The sequence below is a fragment of the Sinocyclocheilus grahami genome, unplaced genomic scaffold, assembly GCF_001515645.1.
Source record: "Sinocyclocheilus grahami isolate Dianchi unplaced genomic scaffold, SAMN03320097.WGS_v1.1 scaffold262.1, whole genome shotgun sequence".
In the NCBI taxonomy this organism is placed as follows: Eukaryota; Metazoa; Chordata; class Actinopteri; order Cypriniformes; family Cyprinidae; genus Sinocyclocheilus; species Sinocyclocheilus grahami.
Window position 1 is genome coordinate 1515203 of NW_015505441.1, and position 18620 is coordinate 1533822.

Here is an 18620-nt window from a genome sequence, read left to right on the forward strand (position 1 = left end):
CACATTTTGTTACAGTTAAGTATATTATTTTAAATTATTTCCATAAGTACTTTAAAAAAAGTTTGCTAAAGTGTTCTTAAATGGACCTGTAACACAATGACTTCACCTGTGTGCCCTGATCTTTATTTAAAAACTGAGAGGGTGAGAAGTTTGATAATACAATTTTCGTTTGAATCCCATGTTTCGCTTGCAGGGAACCGGGCATTAACGATACGATGGCCATCGCTGATTCTTACTTGAAGATCTCGGAGACATCTAGAAAATACTGACATTTTGGCCGACGCAAATGAAAACCGGAAACTGATATTCTGACTTCTGGCGACAGCGGAAGTTCGTCGCTACGCTTGTGCACAGAGTCTATTGGCTCTTGTCGCCACGTCCATAGTCAGACCATGCTTCCCCACATCCCTTGATGATGGTGTGCTTGCTTGGATATACAAACAGCAGTGCAGCCTCTGACTAGACAGAAACAGGAAGTAGTGGGAAGCATTAACTCGAAAAGGTAACAAACAATGAATTGGTGAGTAGCTTTGAATGACAAAATGATTAAACTTTTAAAATTATGAATGATTAAATGTTATGACAGTGGTTCAGATAAACATGGGTTTGTGTGGTGAGATTGTCCAATAGAGCAGTTGGGATAAGGTTCAAATCAGTAGTTAAATAATTGCCCAAGGCTACCTGGGATTATATGAAAATAATGAGTTGTGTTGATGCCCTCAAGGCTAGCATTGTGTCAGATATTTAACTGAACCTTCGTTCTGCTTTCTTGTGTTTCATCGATGCATTATGATAACATTGTAATTAATGTTACATAACTATGATACAGAACAGTGTTACATTACAAGAGCATTCTTATCTGCTTATTGAACATTCTAGTTTTATTCTTCATGTCCCCCTAATTTCACAGTAGTTCACGGTTTCACACTTTTTTTTTCTTGCAGTCATCACAAATCGGCTCCCTTAAGGATGTCATGGATCATATTGTTTCAAAGACTGACAAAACATTCAAATTAGAGGTGAAGTATATCAATGCAGTGAAAGGTAAGGTGGTGTCTGGTGTGATTTATTGGTTAATAACTGTCATATGTGCATTAAATAGGCACCTGGTTGCAGAATATTTTTAATCAGCTACCAACTGTTGATGTCTTTTTTTTTTAGTGTGTGTGTAATTGTTGGTATCCTTTCTGCAAGATGCTTTTTAAAAATTTTGTAGCATTTATTTTCATAGACTAGTTGATGACATTTTAAATCTATAGGTTTTCCTGTTTTTTATTTATTTTTTTTAATGTTTTTGATGTATTTTGCAGGGCATGGTCTATTTGCAAAGGGTTCCATTTGCAAAGGTGAATTTGTTGTTGAATATAGGGGAGATATAATAAATGATGCAGAGTTGCAGAGCAGAAGAAAACGTTACCACACATCCAGTGCTGCATTTATGTTTGAGTTTAAGTGGAGAGGGAAAACATGGAGGTAAGAAGTCAAGTTGCACCAAAGCTATATTTTTATGCTGTATTATAGTAAATGAGGCACTGATTTGTGATGATGTATTATAGTACATGTATTTATCCTTTTCTTGTTTTCATATTAAGTATTGATGCCTCTAGAGAAGATGGATCTTTTGGGCGGATAGTTAATGATGACCACAAACATCCAAACTGTGAGATGAAGAAAATTGATGTGAATGGAGAGATACACCTTTGTTTGTTTGCCCTGAATGACATTAAAGAAGGAGAAGAAATTACATATGATTATGGAGGAGAAGACTACCCATGGAGAACACAAGTATGTTGCACAGCACACTGTGTTCAGAATAGCTTGTATTGTTGCAACACATTAGTGGTAGTCTTATATTTAGGGCCAGTTTTATCATTCACAGGTTTTAAAATGAAGTTGATTTTATTCGGACGTCATGCAGCATCTACATCATATTTATCTCCTGTGTTTCCCCATTGTCTTTTACAGACGACCAGCATTGCTGCTAAAACCAAGGCAGAAGGTGACTCTGATCCTTCCCCCAGGTCACAGACTCCGTTCAATGATGCTACTGGTCAAAATAACTCTCCTCAAGTATGTTCACATTTATCACTAAAGATTTAGAAATCCACTCTCTCTCATTGCCATGTTTAAGTGTTTTTTTCAAGCATATTTAACCTTAAGAACAAATGTATATTTTTTAATTTCAAATACCTAATAATGTAATGTAATAATGTAAAGTGTTGTTTATACTTTTGCTTTTTGTTTACAGATTGTGACACCGCTCCGAAATGAAAATGAGATTTTTGTACCAAGACTGAGACCGACTAAAAGTATAATAGTAAGTTGAAGTCGCAACAAAACTCATTTTGTATTGAACAGGGCTTTTGCTTAGAGCTAAAAAATCTCAAATTGATTCTCATCATTAATTACTCAGTGAATTATGTAATATCTAATATTATATAATTATGTATTCTACTATAAAATATTAATATATTCTTAGGTGATAAATCATTTGGACTTCAAAAGATCAAAGATCATCACTTTCAAGAATTTTGAATCACCTTTATTTAAGCCCAAAAGCATTTAATTGGTTTTTAATTAATGTATCTGAACAATGAATTATCACAGCAGTTACCAATTGATGTCTGTTAAATTACTGATCAATTAATTAACTGTGACATTTCTAATCATTATCTTTTTAGATGAAAGACAAAGATCTTGAAGATTCTGTTGAACTTTTTGATTCTACACCAGAGAGTTCAGATGATTACTTTACAGATTAATTATCACAGCAGTTACCAATTGATGTCTGTTAAATTACTGATCAATTAATTAACTGTGACATTTCTAATCATTATCTTTTTAGATGAAAGACAAAGATCTCGAAGATTCTGTTGAACTTTTTGATTCTACACCAGAGAGTTCAGATGATTACTTTACAGATACCACTTCTGAAAGTGACTTTGACAGTGATGCTAATCTTATACCAAACCAGACAAAACTTCAGCTTCTTTATGATGAACTGGATGTTGATGATTCTGGCTCACTGAGTTCTCTTGACTGTGACACAGCAACACCAGAAAAAAGGCACAGCCTTGCATCTGAAGCATCTGGAACAGAAGAACCATGTTCAAGTCAGAATGCAATAGATGGCATAGTTGTTAGTGCGTACCAAAAAAGAGGTGTTAGTAGAGTGTACAACAAGAGACATTACTGCTTGTATTGCTGTAAGCCTTATGCTAAGATGGCAAGGCATCTAGAAAGTTCACATGTAAATGAATCCGATGTGGCTAAAGCGCTAAGCTTTCCAAAGAGTTCCAAGGAGAGAAAAAAACAGCTAGATTATATTCGCAACAGAGGAAACTATGCTCACAATGCTGCTGTTATGGAATCAGGAAAGGGGGAACTAGTGCCATATAAACGGCCATCCAAAGAAGCGCAGGGAAAAGATTTCATGCATTGTGCGTACTGTCAAGGACTTTTTGCAAGAAAGGTCCTGTGGCGACATATGCGCACTTGTATACTTCAACCTCAATCGGTCCCCCTCAAACCAGGAAAAAAACGTGTTCAGTCGATGTGTATATACACCGGGCCTGTGCCTTCAAACATGACTAAACAACTATGGGAAGTAATTAGTGTCATGAATCTTGACCCAATCACAGATATAATAAAAAAAGACAAAGTAATTATTGATATTGGTCAGCATTTGTTAAACATGGGTGGGCTATCAGCCAAGAATAAACGGTGTGTGCGAGACAAGATGCGAGAATTGGGAAGGTTGGTTCGCAGGGAAAAGATTTCATGCATTGTGCTTACTGTCAAGGACTTTTTGCAAGAAAGGTCCTGTGGCGACATATGCGCACTTGTATACTTCAACCTCAATCGGTCCCCCTCAAACCAGGAAAAAAACGTGTTCAGTCGATGTGTATATACACAGGGCCTGTGCCTTCAAACATGACTAAACAACTATGGGAAGTAATTAGTGTCATGAATCTTGACCCAATCACAGATATAATAAAAAAAGACAAAGTAATTATTGATATTGGTCAGCATTTGTTAAACATGGGTGGGCTATCAGCCAAGAATAAACGGTGTGTGCGAGACAAGATGCGAGAATTGGGAAGGTTGGTTCACAATGCTAGGAGAGTCACCTCCTTAAAAACAATGGAAGATTGTGTGAATCCAAAGAAGTACATGGAGACTGTCAAAGCTGTCAAGTATACATGTGGGTATGAATCTGACAAGTTTATGATTCCATCACTTGCAAAGAAGCTTGGGAATTCTCTGCTTCAAGTAAGCAAACTCTTAAAAGCTCAGGGCTTATTGTCAAATGACAAACAGCGAGTGAAGAATGCCAGTGAGTTTCAAGACGTCCATCAGGAAAAGTGGAACGAAATGATCTTAGACACAGCATTGAGGAATATTAGGGAAGCAAAGTGGAATGTGCCCGCTCTCATGCCCTTTACTGAAGATGTCCAAAAAATGCACACATATCTCTGTCAAGTGCAAGATGAGTGGTACAAATCACTCTCTGAAAGTTCCTCTACTAAAGCCTGGATGGAGCTGGCAAAGGTCTGTCTAGCCCAGATAATTCTCTTTAACCGACGCAGGGGAGGAGAGGTGGCGAGCATGCCATTGTCTGTGTTTTTTTCAGGAGACACTTCTGATCCACATGACGGTGTGGACTGGGCACTGTCCGAAGTAGAAAAAAAACTCTGCAGACACTTCTCAAAGATTATCACCATGGGAAAGTGTGGTCAACCAGTTCCAATTCTTCTGACTCCAAAAATGCTGTGTTCCTTGGAACTCCTTGTTAAGCAGAGAGAGCCTTGTGGGGTTCTAAAAGACAATGGTTACATGTTTGCAAGACCAGAAGCCATGACACATTTCCGAGGGTCAGACTGCCTCCGTGGCTTTGCAAAAGCATGTGGTGCAAAGTGTCCCAAATCACTGACATCTACCAGACTGCGAAAGCATGCTGCAATCCTTTCAACAGTGCTGAATATGACCAAAACGGAGATGGACCAGCTTGCAAACTTTCTTGGACATGATATAAAAATTTATCGTGAATTCTGCCGACTCCCTGAGAAGACCCTGCAACTCGCCAAGATCTGCAAAGTTCTAATGGCTCTCGAACAAGGAAGATTAGCTGTGTTCCATGGCAAGAACTTGGATGAAATTGTGATAGATCCTGATGGTGTGTTTGTTGATTTATTTTTTCTTTGTTTGCTTGTTCTGTGTTTACCATATATTCCTTTCTGCTAAATCACATTAAGTTGTGCTTTGTTTTGCCTCAACAGAAAAAGTTCTGGAAAGTGATGAAGACAGGATAATACAAGAGGGACACTGTTCATCTACTGCGGCAAGAACTTGGATGAAATTGTGATAGATCCTGATGGTGTGTTTGTTGATTTATTTTTTCTTTGTTTGCTTGTTCTGTGTTTACCATATATTCCTTTCTGCTAAATCACATTGTTAAGTTGTGCTTTGTTTTGCCTCAACAGAAAAAGTTCTGGAAAGTGATGAAGACAGGATAATACAAGAGGGACACTGTTCATCTACTGTTTATGGTTTGTATTACTATCAAACACTTTTCCTGAGCAGGCTTCACAGTTAAAGGGGTCATATGATGCGATTTCAATTTTTCCTTTCTCTTTGGAGTATTACAAGCTCTTGGTGCATAAAGAAGATCAGTAAAGTTGCAAAGACTACACACTCAAATCCAAAGAGATATTCTTTATAAACGTTAAGAGTCAGCCACGCCTACCTAAAACGGCTCGTTCTAACACGCCCCCACCTATCTATTTCGCGATGTGGGAAGATTTGCATAACGTCGCCCAAATGTTCACGCAAAGAATGAAGGCGTAACTTTTATTCTCGCTGTAGTATTGTTGCTGCCGCCGCCATGTCGTGAAGGCGCTGTGTGCTTCGTAGTGAAAGCGAAACTACTTTGTTTGGCCTTCCAAAAGAGGACGATATCTGCTTTGTCATGCCTGGAGCTGATCCGTGCTGGTTGCTGAGGAAATACTACAACTTTGCGCTGTGGATCGCCGGATCGGCTTTCACCGTGGACGAAGCGGAGTCCAGCCCGGAGTCATCACGTCATTCCGGACGCTCCTTCGTCGAAATCGCCGACCGCACCGTTCTCAAGCCCGCCACCTCCTTTAAATAAAATACAGATTTCCAAACATATGGGTATCCCCTTGAACTTGGTAAAAATATAATCTGTTTACCATGTTGACTTGAAAATACTGTTTTCATGGTCAGTTTTTCATTTATTATTTGCTAATGTTCGCTCCTGGTTGGAGATAGTATTAACATCATAAACTGAAAGCAGTCTTTACGTGACTTGCTTTTCAAATGTTTTCAAATTGATCATCCGAGTCTAATATGATCCAGCGGGCCGTACTAAAAGACACTGCGGGCCGCCAGTTGCCCATCCTCGATGTACAGAATGTGGAAAATAATGTGTGTTTTGAACCTTAAACCGCATAAACGCATTTCATTACACCAAATACACAAAATAATGTTCTTTTTAGCAGCATCATATGACCCCTTCAAAAGTAAACTTCATGAGCAATATCAGTCAAGAGAAAATAAAAATAACATGAAGGATTCCCCATTCATTAATTGAATATTATGTGGTTCAATTATACTTGCGATGATGAACAGAAATGCACACTTAATGGTTTATTGCATGTTTATGCACCAATTATATTTTAAAGCCATTAGTACTGCAAATTACATAAGTTTTATGTAAGTGTATTGTGTATACAGTGTATTACAGTGTATTGTCTGTCTTGTATAGTACATGTAAAGTATATCTTTCTGAAAATATTGAATTGATCATATTTTTATAATCTTCCATAGAACCAATAGCAGAGGAGGCACATCCTCCTGCAGAGAGGAATGACTTGCCACCACCACCCAAAAGACAAAAACCACCATCACCACCTTCAGGACCCAGTGCTGTGAGGCCTTGTTTTCAAGGTGAACTCTCTACACATTTTTATGTCAGTAATGTTTATGTTTGCTGCTTTTTGAAGATGCACTGTCAGTCTACAAATTAAACTAGAAAGGGCCAAATGTTGCAGTAGCAGGAAAAGCCCATTCCAAGAATATTCCCAATTTCCATGCCTCAGGCCAGTGGCCTGATATATAAACATTGCATAGTCACAAAATTATGTTAATTTAACAAATTCTAGAGGAGCACGTTCAGATAATCTACCCAATTAGCATGAGAGGAGACCTATTATATATAGCCAGCTCACCTCTGTCCCTACGGCAGTTTTCCGGTGTCTTTAGACCACCCCAACTCCTCAATCTTGACTATTTTTGTCCCAGCCTGGGATATGGGGGAGTACTCTAGGTTCAGGCCATATTCTCAGCTCAGAGTCCTCTCCTTGGACAGCACATAAAACTTGTGAAATGGTCATTGAACTATGCTAAATATGCAAAGAGTCAATATTTACAATGTTGACCCTTCATGGCCCCTGTAATTCGCTTCTGGATATCAGTTTCTGGGTCAAATCCTGACTGAAGGCTTTCCATACTTGCCTTAGTGTATGGAGTTGATCACAATTTGTGGGCTTCTGCTTGTCCACTCGGCTTTTGAGGATTGACCATAGGTTCTCCATTGGATTAAGATCCGGGGAGTTACCTGGCCATGAATCCAGAATTTTAATGTAATGTTTTCCAAGCCACTTCATTATCACTCTTGAATTGTGGGAACAAATAGGGGAAATAAGGAAACAAATTAATATGTTGTGGGAACAAATGATTAATTTGCGGCATAGTTACGTTTGCAATCATTTTACTTTAGATGGTGATAGTTTTAATTGCAAATGTTGTGATTGTGTTTTAAAATACAGTACTACAACGAGCATCATGATACCATTTGAATCTGTCATGCTGGTGACTATATGCAATCTGGCAGTATGAAGGGTAACGATTAATTGATAATTAATTTAAATTACGATTGATTATGGGATTGACATCCCTTGAACAAAATCAGATTTTAAGGATGAAATCTATGCAAAATTGTATACATGAGGCCCTAAGTCACTAACCCCTGGTTTCACAGACAAGGCTTAAAACTAGCCCTAGACTAAAATGTAAGTCTGAGCTCTTTCAACTGAAAGAAACTTGCACTGACTGATCTTAAAATATATCAGTGCCTTTGTTTTGTCTCAAAAAGCACACCAGTAATGTTTTTTTCTAAGCACATTTATAAAAACTACTTAAATGTCCTAATTGAACTATGGCCTAATCCTGGCTTAGTTAAGACCTGTCTGGGAAACCAGGCCTAAATGCTGATTTTGATCAAGATTACAGTGCTCAGAAACCCATCTGTAGTTGTTAAGGTTACTTGGTTGTTGCTAAAATCTACTAGGTACTTTAAATGGACTAGTAACTTTGGCTGTTTTAATAATTAAATTATCACCAATAACTAACCCCTAGAGCAGTTATTGAGTGAATAGATGCATAGTAAAAACTTACATTACTCATACTGTAGAAGCAGCTCAACTTCAAGTAAATTTACTGTCATTTGAAATAATATGCTAATCATATAAATACTGTTGTAAGATTCATAAGTTTGGATCAGAATTCCAGCACACACCCTTATGTATCTTGTTAATTTTTTTTCACCACTTTAAGGTCAAACAACCCATAAGAAAAATCCCTGGCAGCAGACAGAGGTGCAGGCTGTGGAAAGGCACATGATGCGATTCATCACATCTTTTACTGTACCAGGAAAGAGTGACTGTGAGAAGTGTTTAAAGGCTGAACCAGGAGCTCTAAAGAACCGGGACTGGAAGAATGTGAAATTCTTCATATATAACCGTATTACAGCCTATAAAAAGAGTTTGCAGTGCAAATAATATGAAGATTACCAACTCTCTGGTATGGCAGTTTTCGTTTACAATAGCCTTTTTTCTCTCTTCCATTGAATTTTGAGGTAGGTATCCAAAGAGGTCAAAACTCCAGCATAAATATATACTGCCCTACAAAGGCAAAGTGCAGTAACTACGCAAACACTGAAACTGAGAAAAATGCCTTTAAAGTTTTTACATTAGCCAGTCAAACATATTGTGGGTAGATTAGTGGCAATGCATTCATTTACAGCCTTAGGATGAAATTTTTTATAGATAAAAACCATGACCACTGATGTGAGCTTTGACCACCAAAATGCAGATACTGCACTCTGCCTTTGGATGACCTTAAACAACTACAACACTATTGCAAAAGCAAAGTGCAGTACCTACAAACTAAATCTGATACAAAACTAGTTCATCCAGCTTTCTTGTTGTGTTTCTTGCTACATGTTGATTGTTTTTAATAACTTTAATAGTTTTATTGATGTTTGCATGTTGTGAATGTTAAAATTACTCGGTAGTAAGCCTCAAGATCGTCTTATCGCAATGCCCCTTTCACCACAAAGAGTGTTTTGCTCTTTTTTTTTTAATTTAAAGTAATTAATTACAGACCAAGTAGTTAAAACAGTAGTAAAAATTCACACAATTTAAACTTTTCCTAACAATATAACTAGGGATGTCATAAAGGAAAATAAGGGTTAATTGTGATTCTTTATAGGAAAATAAGGGACAGAATAAGGGATGCTCAAAATATTTGTACTGTACCACATCCTGTGCATCATTTCCATGTCTGCAGTTAAGTATATAAAAGGTGTATAAAAGGTTCTCAGAAAAAATCTCATTTGTTTGCTCAGCGAATTTATGTACAATTATTCTAAAAGGAATTTTACACCCAAACCACTGGCCTGTGAAATTGTGAAAGAAGTCATCCCTCAGGTAGATTGTATGTTTTCTTGCCTAGCTGCGTAGGCGTGCCCAATGGCAGGTAAGGGGACGCCCCTTAACCGAGCGTATATAGCCCCTGCACGCGCTACCTTTCCTCAGTGAGCATATTCGCTTCTCGTGCAGCAAGCGGGGCAAACTTGGTGGATCTCTCCACTCGATGTTTCAGAGAACCGGGGTTACGAACAGTAACCTATTGTTCTCTTTCATCATCTCGTGTTCGAGATCCACCTATGGGAGATATGGACAACTCCCCAGTTGTCCAGTACACTCACAGTGAGGCCCTGTAAGCCAAAGAACGGTCACCTGGCAAGGCGGTGCTTGACACGTCACCAAATATCTGACCCCACACAAAGGGAGAATGCAATACCGGCCATGTAAGAAATGACATGTGGTAACATGCATACTAGATCTGACAACAACATAATGCCAAGGCATATATTATAGAAATATACATATGTATATATTGACATATACATACATATAAAAATATAATAATGTGTCAGGGGAGGGTACAGATGACCTGCTTACTGAGATGAATGAGCCGGGCTGGACAACCCAGGCTTAAAAAGGTGTAAAGGGTCTAGGGGCACAAGGCTACAAAGAGCCCACACCTAAAACCGAGTAAGCTACCGGGGTGCAGGTAACATCAAGCCGGTAGTATTTGACAAATGTGTGTAGAGAGGCCCAGCTTGCAGCGGCACAAATGTCCTGCAAGGAAACCCCTTTAAACGGAGCTCGCAAGGCTACTATGTCCCTAGTGAATTACGCTCTGAGGCCCACATGGCTGCACTCCATTTGATTCATATGCCAGAGAGATGGCTTCCACGAGCCAATGAGAGAGGCATTACTTAGAAATGGATTTTCCCCATGTTCAGGGGGCCCATTAGTTGAAGAGCTGATCACTCCTGAAAGGGCTGGTCCCCGCACAACGGGACCTAAAGCATTTAGCCTCTGATCCTCCGCAGAGGAGGGTGAAAAGCAGAAGCTCAAACACTTTACACGTGAAAGCTGGGAAGCACTCTGGCGTAAAGGCCGGGTTAGGCCTTAGTTACTGCAAGAAAATTAGTGCACGAGGGATGAACAGAGAGCCCATGCAAATCACTGACATGTTTGGCGGAAGCCAAGGCCAGGAGCAGAGCTGTCTTAGTCAGCTGCTTACAGGAGATATCTCCCTAATTCGTTTAAAATATAAAGATACTACTACTAATAATAATTTCCAATCAGTAGCCCATGTACAATGAAGCTAATAGTAGGGCACTCTTAAACTGGAATTTATTATGTGTGTATTCAGTTGTGCTTAAAGCAATTATGGTATTTTCATGGAGTGTAGCAGCAGTATCATAGAATTCAGATTGCGTTATTATCGAATTGTTAATAGCAGTATGCATAGCAAATCAAATTATGCGTTTAGTTGTGGTAGCAGTAGGTAGACCGTAGTTTATATTTACATTTATTCATTTTGCAGATGCTTTTATCCAAAGGGACTTACGATTGCTGAAGTTTCAGTGACCAAAAATTAATGGTATGTGAACTCAAGCAAATAGGCATCATTTGTGTTCGTTTATTTAAAAGGGGCTTATAGCAATTCTAAGTATCTTTGTGCAGCTGTAGCAGCAGTATGCATAGTCATTCAGATCGCAGGTAGCGAATTTAATAGCAGCAGCGTGCATAGCAAATTCATATGCAATGTTAGAAATAATATTAGCAGCAGGAAGTCAAATTATTGTTGCTAATATAGCAGCGGCAGCAGAAAGTACTTCAGTTGCTTGAAGTTTCAGTGATAACGCATGGGGTAAGTAACTCTTTAAAGTGAAATAGGCATTTTATATTTATTTAAAGGGATAGTTCACCCAAAAATGAAAATTCTGTCATCATTTACTCACCCTCATGTCGTTCCGAACCTGTATGAGTTGCTTTCTTATGTTGAACATAAAAGAAGATATTTTGAAGACTGCTGGTAATCAAACAGTTGGTGGTTGCCATTGACTTCCATAGTATTTTTTTTCCTACTATGGAAGTCAATGGCAACCACCAACTGTTTGATTACCAGCAGTCTTCAAAATATCTTCTTTTATGTTCAACATAAGAAAGCAACTCATACAGGTTTGGAACGACATGAGGGTGAGTACATGATGACATAATTTTCATTTTTGGGTGAACTATCCCTTTAACAGGGCTTACAGTAGATTTTGTGCACTCTTCAAAGCGAAATAGGCAGTATTTGATTGCGTTTGCTTGTTAATAAAGATGCTTATAGCAATTCTAAGTACTTTTGTGCAGCGTAGCAGCAGTATGCATAGTTATTCAGATCGCTAGTTTAGTGAATTTTAATAGCAGCAGCACGCATGGCAAAATTCAGATGCAATGTTAGAAATATTAGCAACAGTCTGCATGGCAATCCAATTATCATTGTTGCTAATATAGCAGCAGCAGCACAAAGTTCATTTAGTTGCATGACATTTCATTCTTAGATGGTAGTGAACCTTTAGGTGAAATAGGCAATTTATTACTTTGCTATTCAGTTCAACAGGGTTTATAGAACTCTTCAAAGCGAAATAAGCATTAATTGGTTGTGTTAAGGTTATTTAAGGGGCAGTAGCAATTCTAAGTACTTTTGTGCATCAGTATGCATAGCTATTCAGATTGCATGTTAGCAAATTTTATAGCATGCATAGCAAATTCAGATGCAAGGTTAGAAATAATATTAGCAGCAGCATGCATAGCAAGTCATATTATTGTTGCTAATATAGCAGCGGCAGCAGAAAGTGCTTTAGTTTCATGAAATTTTAGTGATAACTCATGGAGGGTAAATTAACTCTTTAAAGTGCAATAGGCATTTATTACTTTGCTTATTCAACAGGGCTTGCAGCAGGTTTCGTGCAGCAGCAGTAGATTATGCTTAGTAAATTCTGATTAAATATTACAACCGCAACAGCTCGCACAGTAAATTCCTACTACAACATTGTGAATATCATTAACAGCAACAGCATGTACTTCAACTCTGTATTGAAATGTTAGTGAATATGATCAATAGCAGCAGTAGCAGAAGTTTTGTTGCGTTGGCCGTATCACACTGCATACATTGCGGACAGCTTTACCTATCGTAACGGGTCTATTGACTTTGTCATGTTGTGCTGCTCGCGTCTGGCATAGACACCGTGTTAGAATAAAATAGCCATTCGCCTTGCTACTTGTATGCCTAATTAATGGAGCTCAGCAGTTCAGTCTCTTGTGCAGTAGCAGCAGCTTGCATAGGCATTCAGTCATCTAAATTTTTCTCAGCAGCAGCATGCACAGCATTTCTGTTGCGAATTTTAATTTGGACACAATTATTATAAAAGCAGATAACTGCATTTAAATAAAGTCACTGTAGTGTCTTGCTCAAGACCATCTTGGAACGAGCCATGCCTTTAGCAATGATGTGTTCATACAATGCAAACATTATTGTTCTTAAAGGTGCAGTAGGAGATCTTGGAAAATGCTAACTTTAGCCTGATAGCACTGAAAGCCAACGGCCCACCCTCCCTGCGATAGCCATCCAAAGCCACGCCCCCTGAACGCATATATGCTCACAGACTAGAAAACCAGAGACAACATTACTACAATAGGCTACACCAGCAGTTCCCAATTCCAATCCTCGCGCACACTTCACACTTCTCTAGTAAGTTTCGTCTGTGTGTGAAGTTGCTGCGCAGTCCAAATCCGTGAATGAATGTTCCGAAGTGAAGTAAACTTCAACGAATTTCCCCTGTTCGGGGTGTAGGGAACAATGAACACTGTGTAGGGATCATATTGATTGGAACACAGTTCATGCACGTAGCTCACTTCTAACGAGCTGGTTATCTATCGTGTGTGTTAACTAAGCGAGACATGCAAAATATGCAGAGCAGGGAGGCACGAGGAATGGAATTGGGAACCGCTAGGCTACATCATGTGTCATTCACCGGTGAGAAAACGTTAAAAGTACTACAGTACCAGGAAGGAAGATCGGGTTATTGATGTTTGTCTGCCATTCTCGCTCTGTCTGCACAGCGTGCGTGAACGCACTGATGACGTATCCTGTCTGAGCGAACCGGGTGCGCAGAGGTATGCTAATACATATGTTAACAGGCAGGTAGGAAAGCCAATTAAAATGCTCTGACCGAGCGTTTTGATTGGATGAACATTTCTTGGTGTAGTGGTGCCTGGAGAAGTGGGTATACTCTTAATTTATGCCCCAGTTTTTTAAAGCGACCAGGCAAAAGATGAACACCATGTGTTATAAACAGTGACGTGTAGAGCTAGTCTTGTATATTTAGTTCACAACAAAATGGGCCAGTAGTATTTGCATATTGTCACTTAACTTTTGCTGCTTGACTTCACTGAGTAAGAATCATTATGAAATTAAAATTTGCCACAGAAGAGGTGCAGATTTAGCAATAATTCAAAAAAAAAAAAAAAGACTGCAGCAATTAACATTTTGTCAGAAGCAGCATCTCTGTCACTGTCGGCAATCGGCATCCTCTCTGACTAGGGTCGGGGACGGAGGACGAGGGCACAGGCGCCATCATCAAACATATTTCAAAGGAAGCCAGTGTCACGGTCCTGACCGCATCACTGTCTTTACTGGGTGTTTTTAGGGAATATTTGTTTTGTTCTTTTGTTTGTTTTTTTACATGCGATTGGATTAGCTTGGGTTCATGTGGTGGACTGTCATGATTTTGCCTAATGCAGGACACTAATGAATGATGCGCATCAGAGGGGATTTAGAAGTGGGTATACGCAAAGCCGACTGATAAAGAAGTGGGTATATGCCGTATACCTGCGTATACCCTCCACTTCACCACTGGTCCTACACCTTCCACAGAATATATAAATACAGATAAATACATTTAGACCACTTAACTTAATGATTGCTATCGGGATGTGAAGAGACTTTCAACCAGCATAACAAAAAATGTTTCTAAAGACAATCACCTATTGCACCTTTAATATGCAATATAAATATTTTAAATTATCAAAATAAATGAGCAGCTGCTTTTGAGGCAGATTTAGTCCTGGGCATGACGCATACAAATACAACTCTTGAATGACAAATTTAAAACTATTTTCAGTCTCTTGTGCAGTAGCAGCAGCTTGCATAGGCATTCAGTCATCTAAATTTTTCTCAGCAGCAGCATGCACAGCATTTCTGTTGCGAATTTTAATTTGGACACAATTATTATAAAAGCAGATAACTGCATTTAAATAAAGTCACTGTAGTGTCTTGCTCAAGACCATCTTGGAACGAGCCATGCCTTTAGCAATGATGTGTTCATACAATGCAAACATTATTGTTCTTAAAGGTGCAGTAGGAGATCTTGGAAAATGCTAACTTTAGCCTGATAGCACTGAAAGCCAACGGCCCACCCTCCCTGCGATAGCCATCCAAAGCCACGCCCCCTGAACGCATATATGCTCACAGACTAGAAAACCAGAGACAACATTACTACAATAGGCTACACCAGCAGTTCCCAATTCCAATCCTCGCGCACACTTCACACTTCTCTAGTAAGTTTCGTCTGTGTGTGAAGTTGCTGCGCAGTCCAAATCCGTGAATGAATGTTCCGAAGTGAAGTAAACTTCAACGAATTTCCCCTGTTCGGGGTGTAGGGAACAATGAACACTGTGTAGGGATCATATTGATTGGAACACAGTTCATGCACGTAGCTCACTTCTAACGAGCTGGTTATCTATCGTGTGTGTTAACTAAGCGAGACATGCAAAATATGCAGAGCAGGGAGGCACGAGGAATGGAATTGGGAACCGCTAGGCTACATCATGTGTCATTCACCGGTGAGAAAACGTTAAAAGTACTACAGTACCAGGAAGGAAGATCGGGTTATTGATGTTTGTCTGCCATTCTCGCTCTGTCTGCACAGCGTGCGTGAACGCACTGATGACGTATCCTGTCTGAGCGAACCGGGTGCGCAGAGGTATGCTAATACATATGTTAACAGGCAGGTAGGAAAGCCAATTAAAATGCTCTGACCGAGCGTTTTGATTGGATGAACATTTCTTGGTGTAGTGGTGCCTGGAGAAGTGGGTATACTCTTAATTTATGCCCCAGTTTTTTAAAGCGACCAGGCAAAAGATGAACACCATGTGTTATAAACAGTGACGTGTAGAGCTAGTCTTGTATATTTAGTTCACAACAAAATGGGCCAGTAGTATTTGCATATTGTCACTTAACTTTTGCTGCTTGACTTCACTGAGTAAGAATCATTATGAAATTAAAATTTGCCACAGAAGAGGTGCAGATTTAGCAATAATTCAAAAAAAAAAAAAAAGACTGCAGCAATTAACATTTTGTCAGAAGCAGCATCTCTGTCACTGTCGGCAATCGGCATCCTCTCTGACTAGGGTCGGGGACGGAGGACGAGGGCACAGGCGCCATCATCAAACATATTTCAAAGGAAGCCAGTGTCACGGTCCTGACCGCATCACTGTCTTTACTGGGTGTTTTTAGGGAATATTTGTTTTGTTCTTTTGTTTGTTTTTTTACATGCGATTGGATTAGCTTGGGTTCATGTGGTGGACTGTCATGATTTTGCCTAATGCAGGACACTAATGAATGATGCGCATCAGAGGGGATTTAGAAGTGGGTATACGCAAAGCCGACTGATAAAGAAGTGGGAATATGCCGTATACCTGCGTATACCCTCCACTTCACCACTGGTCCTACACCTTCCACAGAATATATAAATACAGATAAATACATTTAGACCACTTAACTTAATGATTGCTATCGGGATGTGAAGAGACTTTCAACCAGCATAACAAAAAATGTTTCTAAAGACAATCACCTATTGCACCTTTAATATGCAATATAAATATTTTAAATTATCAAAATAAATGAGCAGCTGCTTTTGAGGCAGATTTAGTCCTGGGCATGACGCATACAAATACAACTCTTGAATGACAAATTTAAAACTATTTGCTCAGGCCGCCCGAGCCCGAGTCAGGTGGTTGCTGGGGGTTACTTCATCTATCAGCCTACAGTGTGATTCCTGTTTGTTAATGACACAGTGCGCATTTCTACCTAGGTACGTTTGAGCTATTGGCTCAGACACACATAGTTATTTAGGTCATTAGTTAAATAAACCTAAGGGTACAGCACCCAGGTTCACATTGTTAATCCACTAGTTAATTTATCTGGGCTCCATTACCCCAGAAACACATTTAACTCAGGTCACTAGTTTAAGCTATCTGGTCAACCTATCAGGTACACACAGCAATAGTTCACTAGCATTAAGCCATTTGACAAAGCCAGCCCAGGCTCACTCCGATAGATAGATAGCAAACACACGGTCTCACAGCTCTAGCAGTACATATGTCTTGGCAATAGATCTGCTTGTTCTAAGGGGGGTTTTATCTTTTATATTATAGGGATAATTTTAAGCATATTATTGTATAGTAGCAGCATACATATTTAATTGTTTTGTTTTCTTCTTCCAGCTTTGTTGGGGGGTTAGTTTTATGCTATTTGTGCAGCAGCAGTGTGTCTTAAATACTCACGGCACCGTATCGCCATATGCATTGGCAGTAGCAAGTTCCTGTACTTGCTTGCAGCAGCAGCAATAATCTACAACTACAGCAATAACCAACAGAGCAGCAATTCAGCAGCAGCGTAGCAGATCTATTCCACCAAGACCAAATACATTAACATTGTCATATCCATCACCATGCTAAAATCTTCTGAGAGTTGTCATGATTGAACTTGTAGGATATTAAGCAACTTTATTGTAAGACCAGGGGCCCGTTCTTCGTTCGTCGCTTATTACATCCTAGATTAAATATCACATCCAAGATGATATCATCGCGCTAATCAGGATCTGGCTAATTCGGTTCTTTGAACGCACCTGTTGTTGATGATTAGTATGGCTGATAAACCTAAGGGTACAGCACCCAGGTTCACATTGTTAATCCACTAGTTAATTTATCTGGGCTCCATTACCCCAGAAACACATTTAACTCAGGTCACTAGTTTAAGCTATCTGGTCAACCTATCAGGTACACACAGCAATAGTTCACTAGCATTAAGCCATTTGACAAAGCCAGCCCAGGCTCACTCCGATAGATAGATAGCAAACACACGGTCTCACAGCTCTAGCAGTACATATGTCTTGGCAATAGATCTGCTTGTTCTAAGGGGGGTTTTATCTTTTATATTATAGGGATAATTTTAAGCATATTATTGTATAGTAGCAGCATACATATTTAATTGTTTTGTTTTCTTCTTCCAGCTTTGTTGGGGGGTTAGTTTTATGCTATTTGTGCAGCAGCAGTGTGTCTTAAATACTCACGGCACCGTATCGCCATATGCATTGGCAGTAGCAAGTTCCTGTACTTGCTTGCAGCAGCAGCAATAATCTACAACTACAGCAATAACCAACGGAGCAGCAATTCAGCAGCAGCGTAGCAGATCTATTCCACCAAGACCAAATACATTAACATTGTCATATCCATCACCATGCTAAAATCTTCTGAGAGTTGTCATGATTGAACTTGTAGGATATTAAGCAACTTTATTGTAAGACCAGGGGCCCGTTCTTCGTTCGTCGCTTATTACATCCTAGATTAAATATCACATCCAAGATGATATCATCGCGCTAATCAGGATCTGGCTAATTCGGTTCTTTGAACGCACCTGTTGTTGATGATTAGTATGGCTGGATTGAGTTATCTGAGATAATTGCGCGCTCGTGGGTTGGTTTAAAAGGGGCTATGTATCGATACTCGGAACCACGATCAGCAATGCAGCGATTGGCTGGCGGCAAGACAGCAACGTAATGACATCAT

At 39.3% G+C, this 18620-nt stretch overlaps 1 protein-coding gene across 1 annotated transcript; it reads left to right on the plus strand.

The window, feature by feature from the left end:
• The first annotated feature begins 513 nt into the window (after positions 1-513).
• On the plus strand, positions 514-11586 carry LOC107599223 (uncharacterized). The gene is made up of 11 exons (XM_016290758.1): positions 514-520; positions 945-1044; positions 1311-1473; positions 1593-1785; positions 1966-2070; positions 2246-2317; positions 2682-2753; positions 2846-3472; positions 3820-5176; positions 5484-5549; positions 8638-11586. Exons 2-11 carry the CDS (start codon positions 975-977, stop codon positions 8859-8861), a joined length of 2949 nt encoding a protein of 982 aa, XP_016146244.1. The 5' UTR covers positions 514-520; positions 945-974; the 3' UTR covers positions 8862-11586.
• The last annotated feature ends 7034 nt before the right edge of the window (positions 11587-18620 follow it).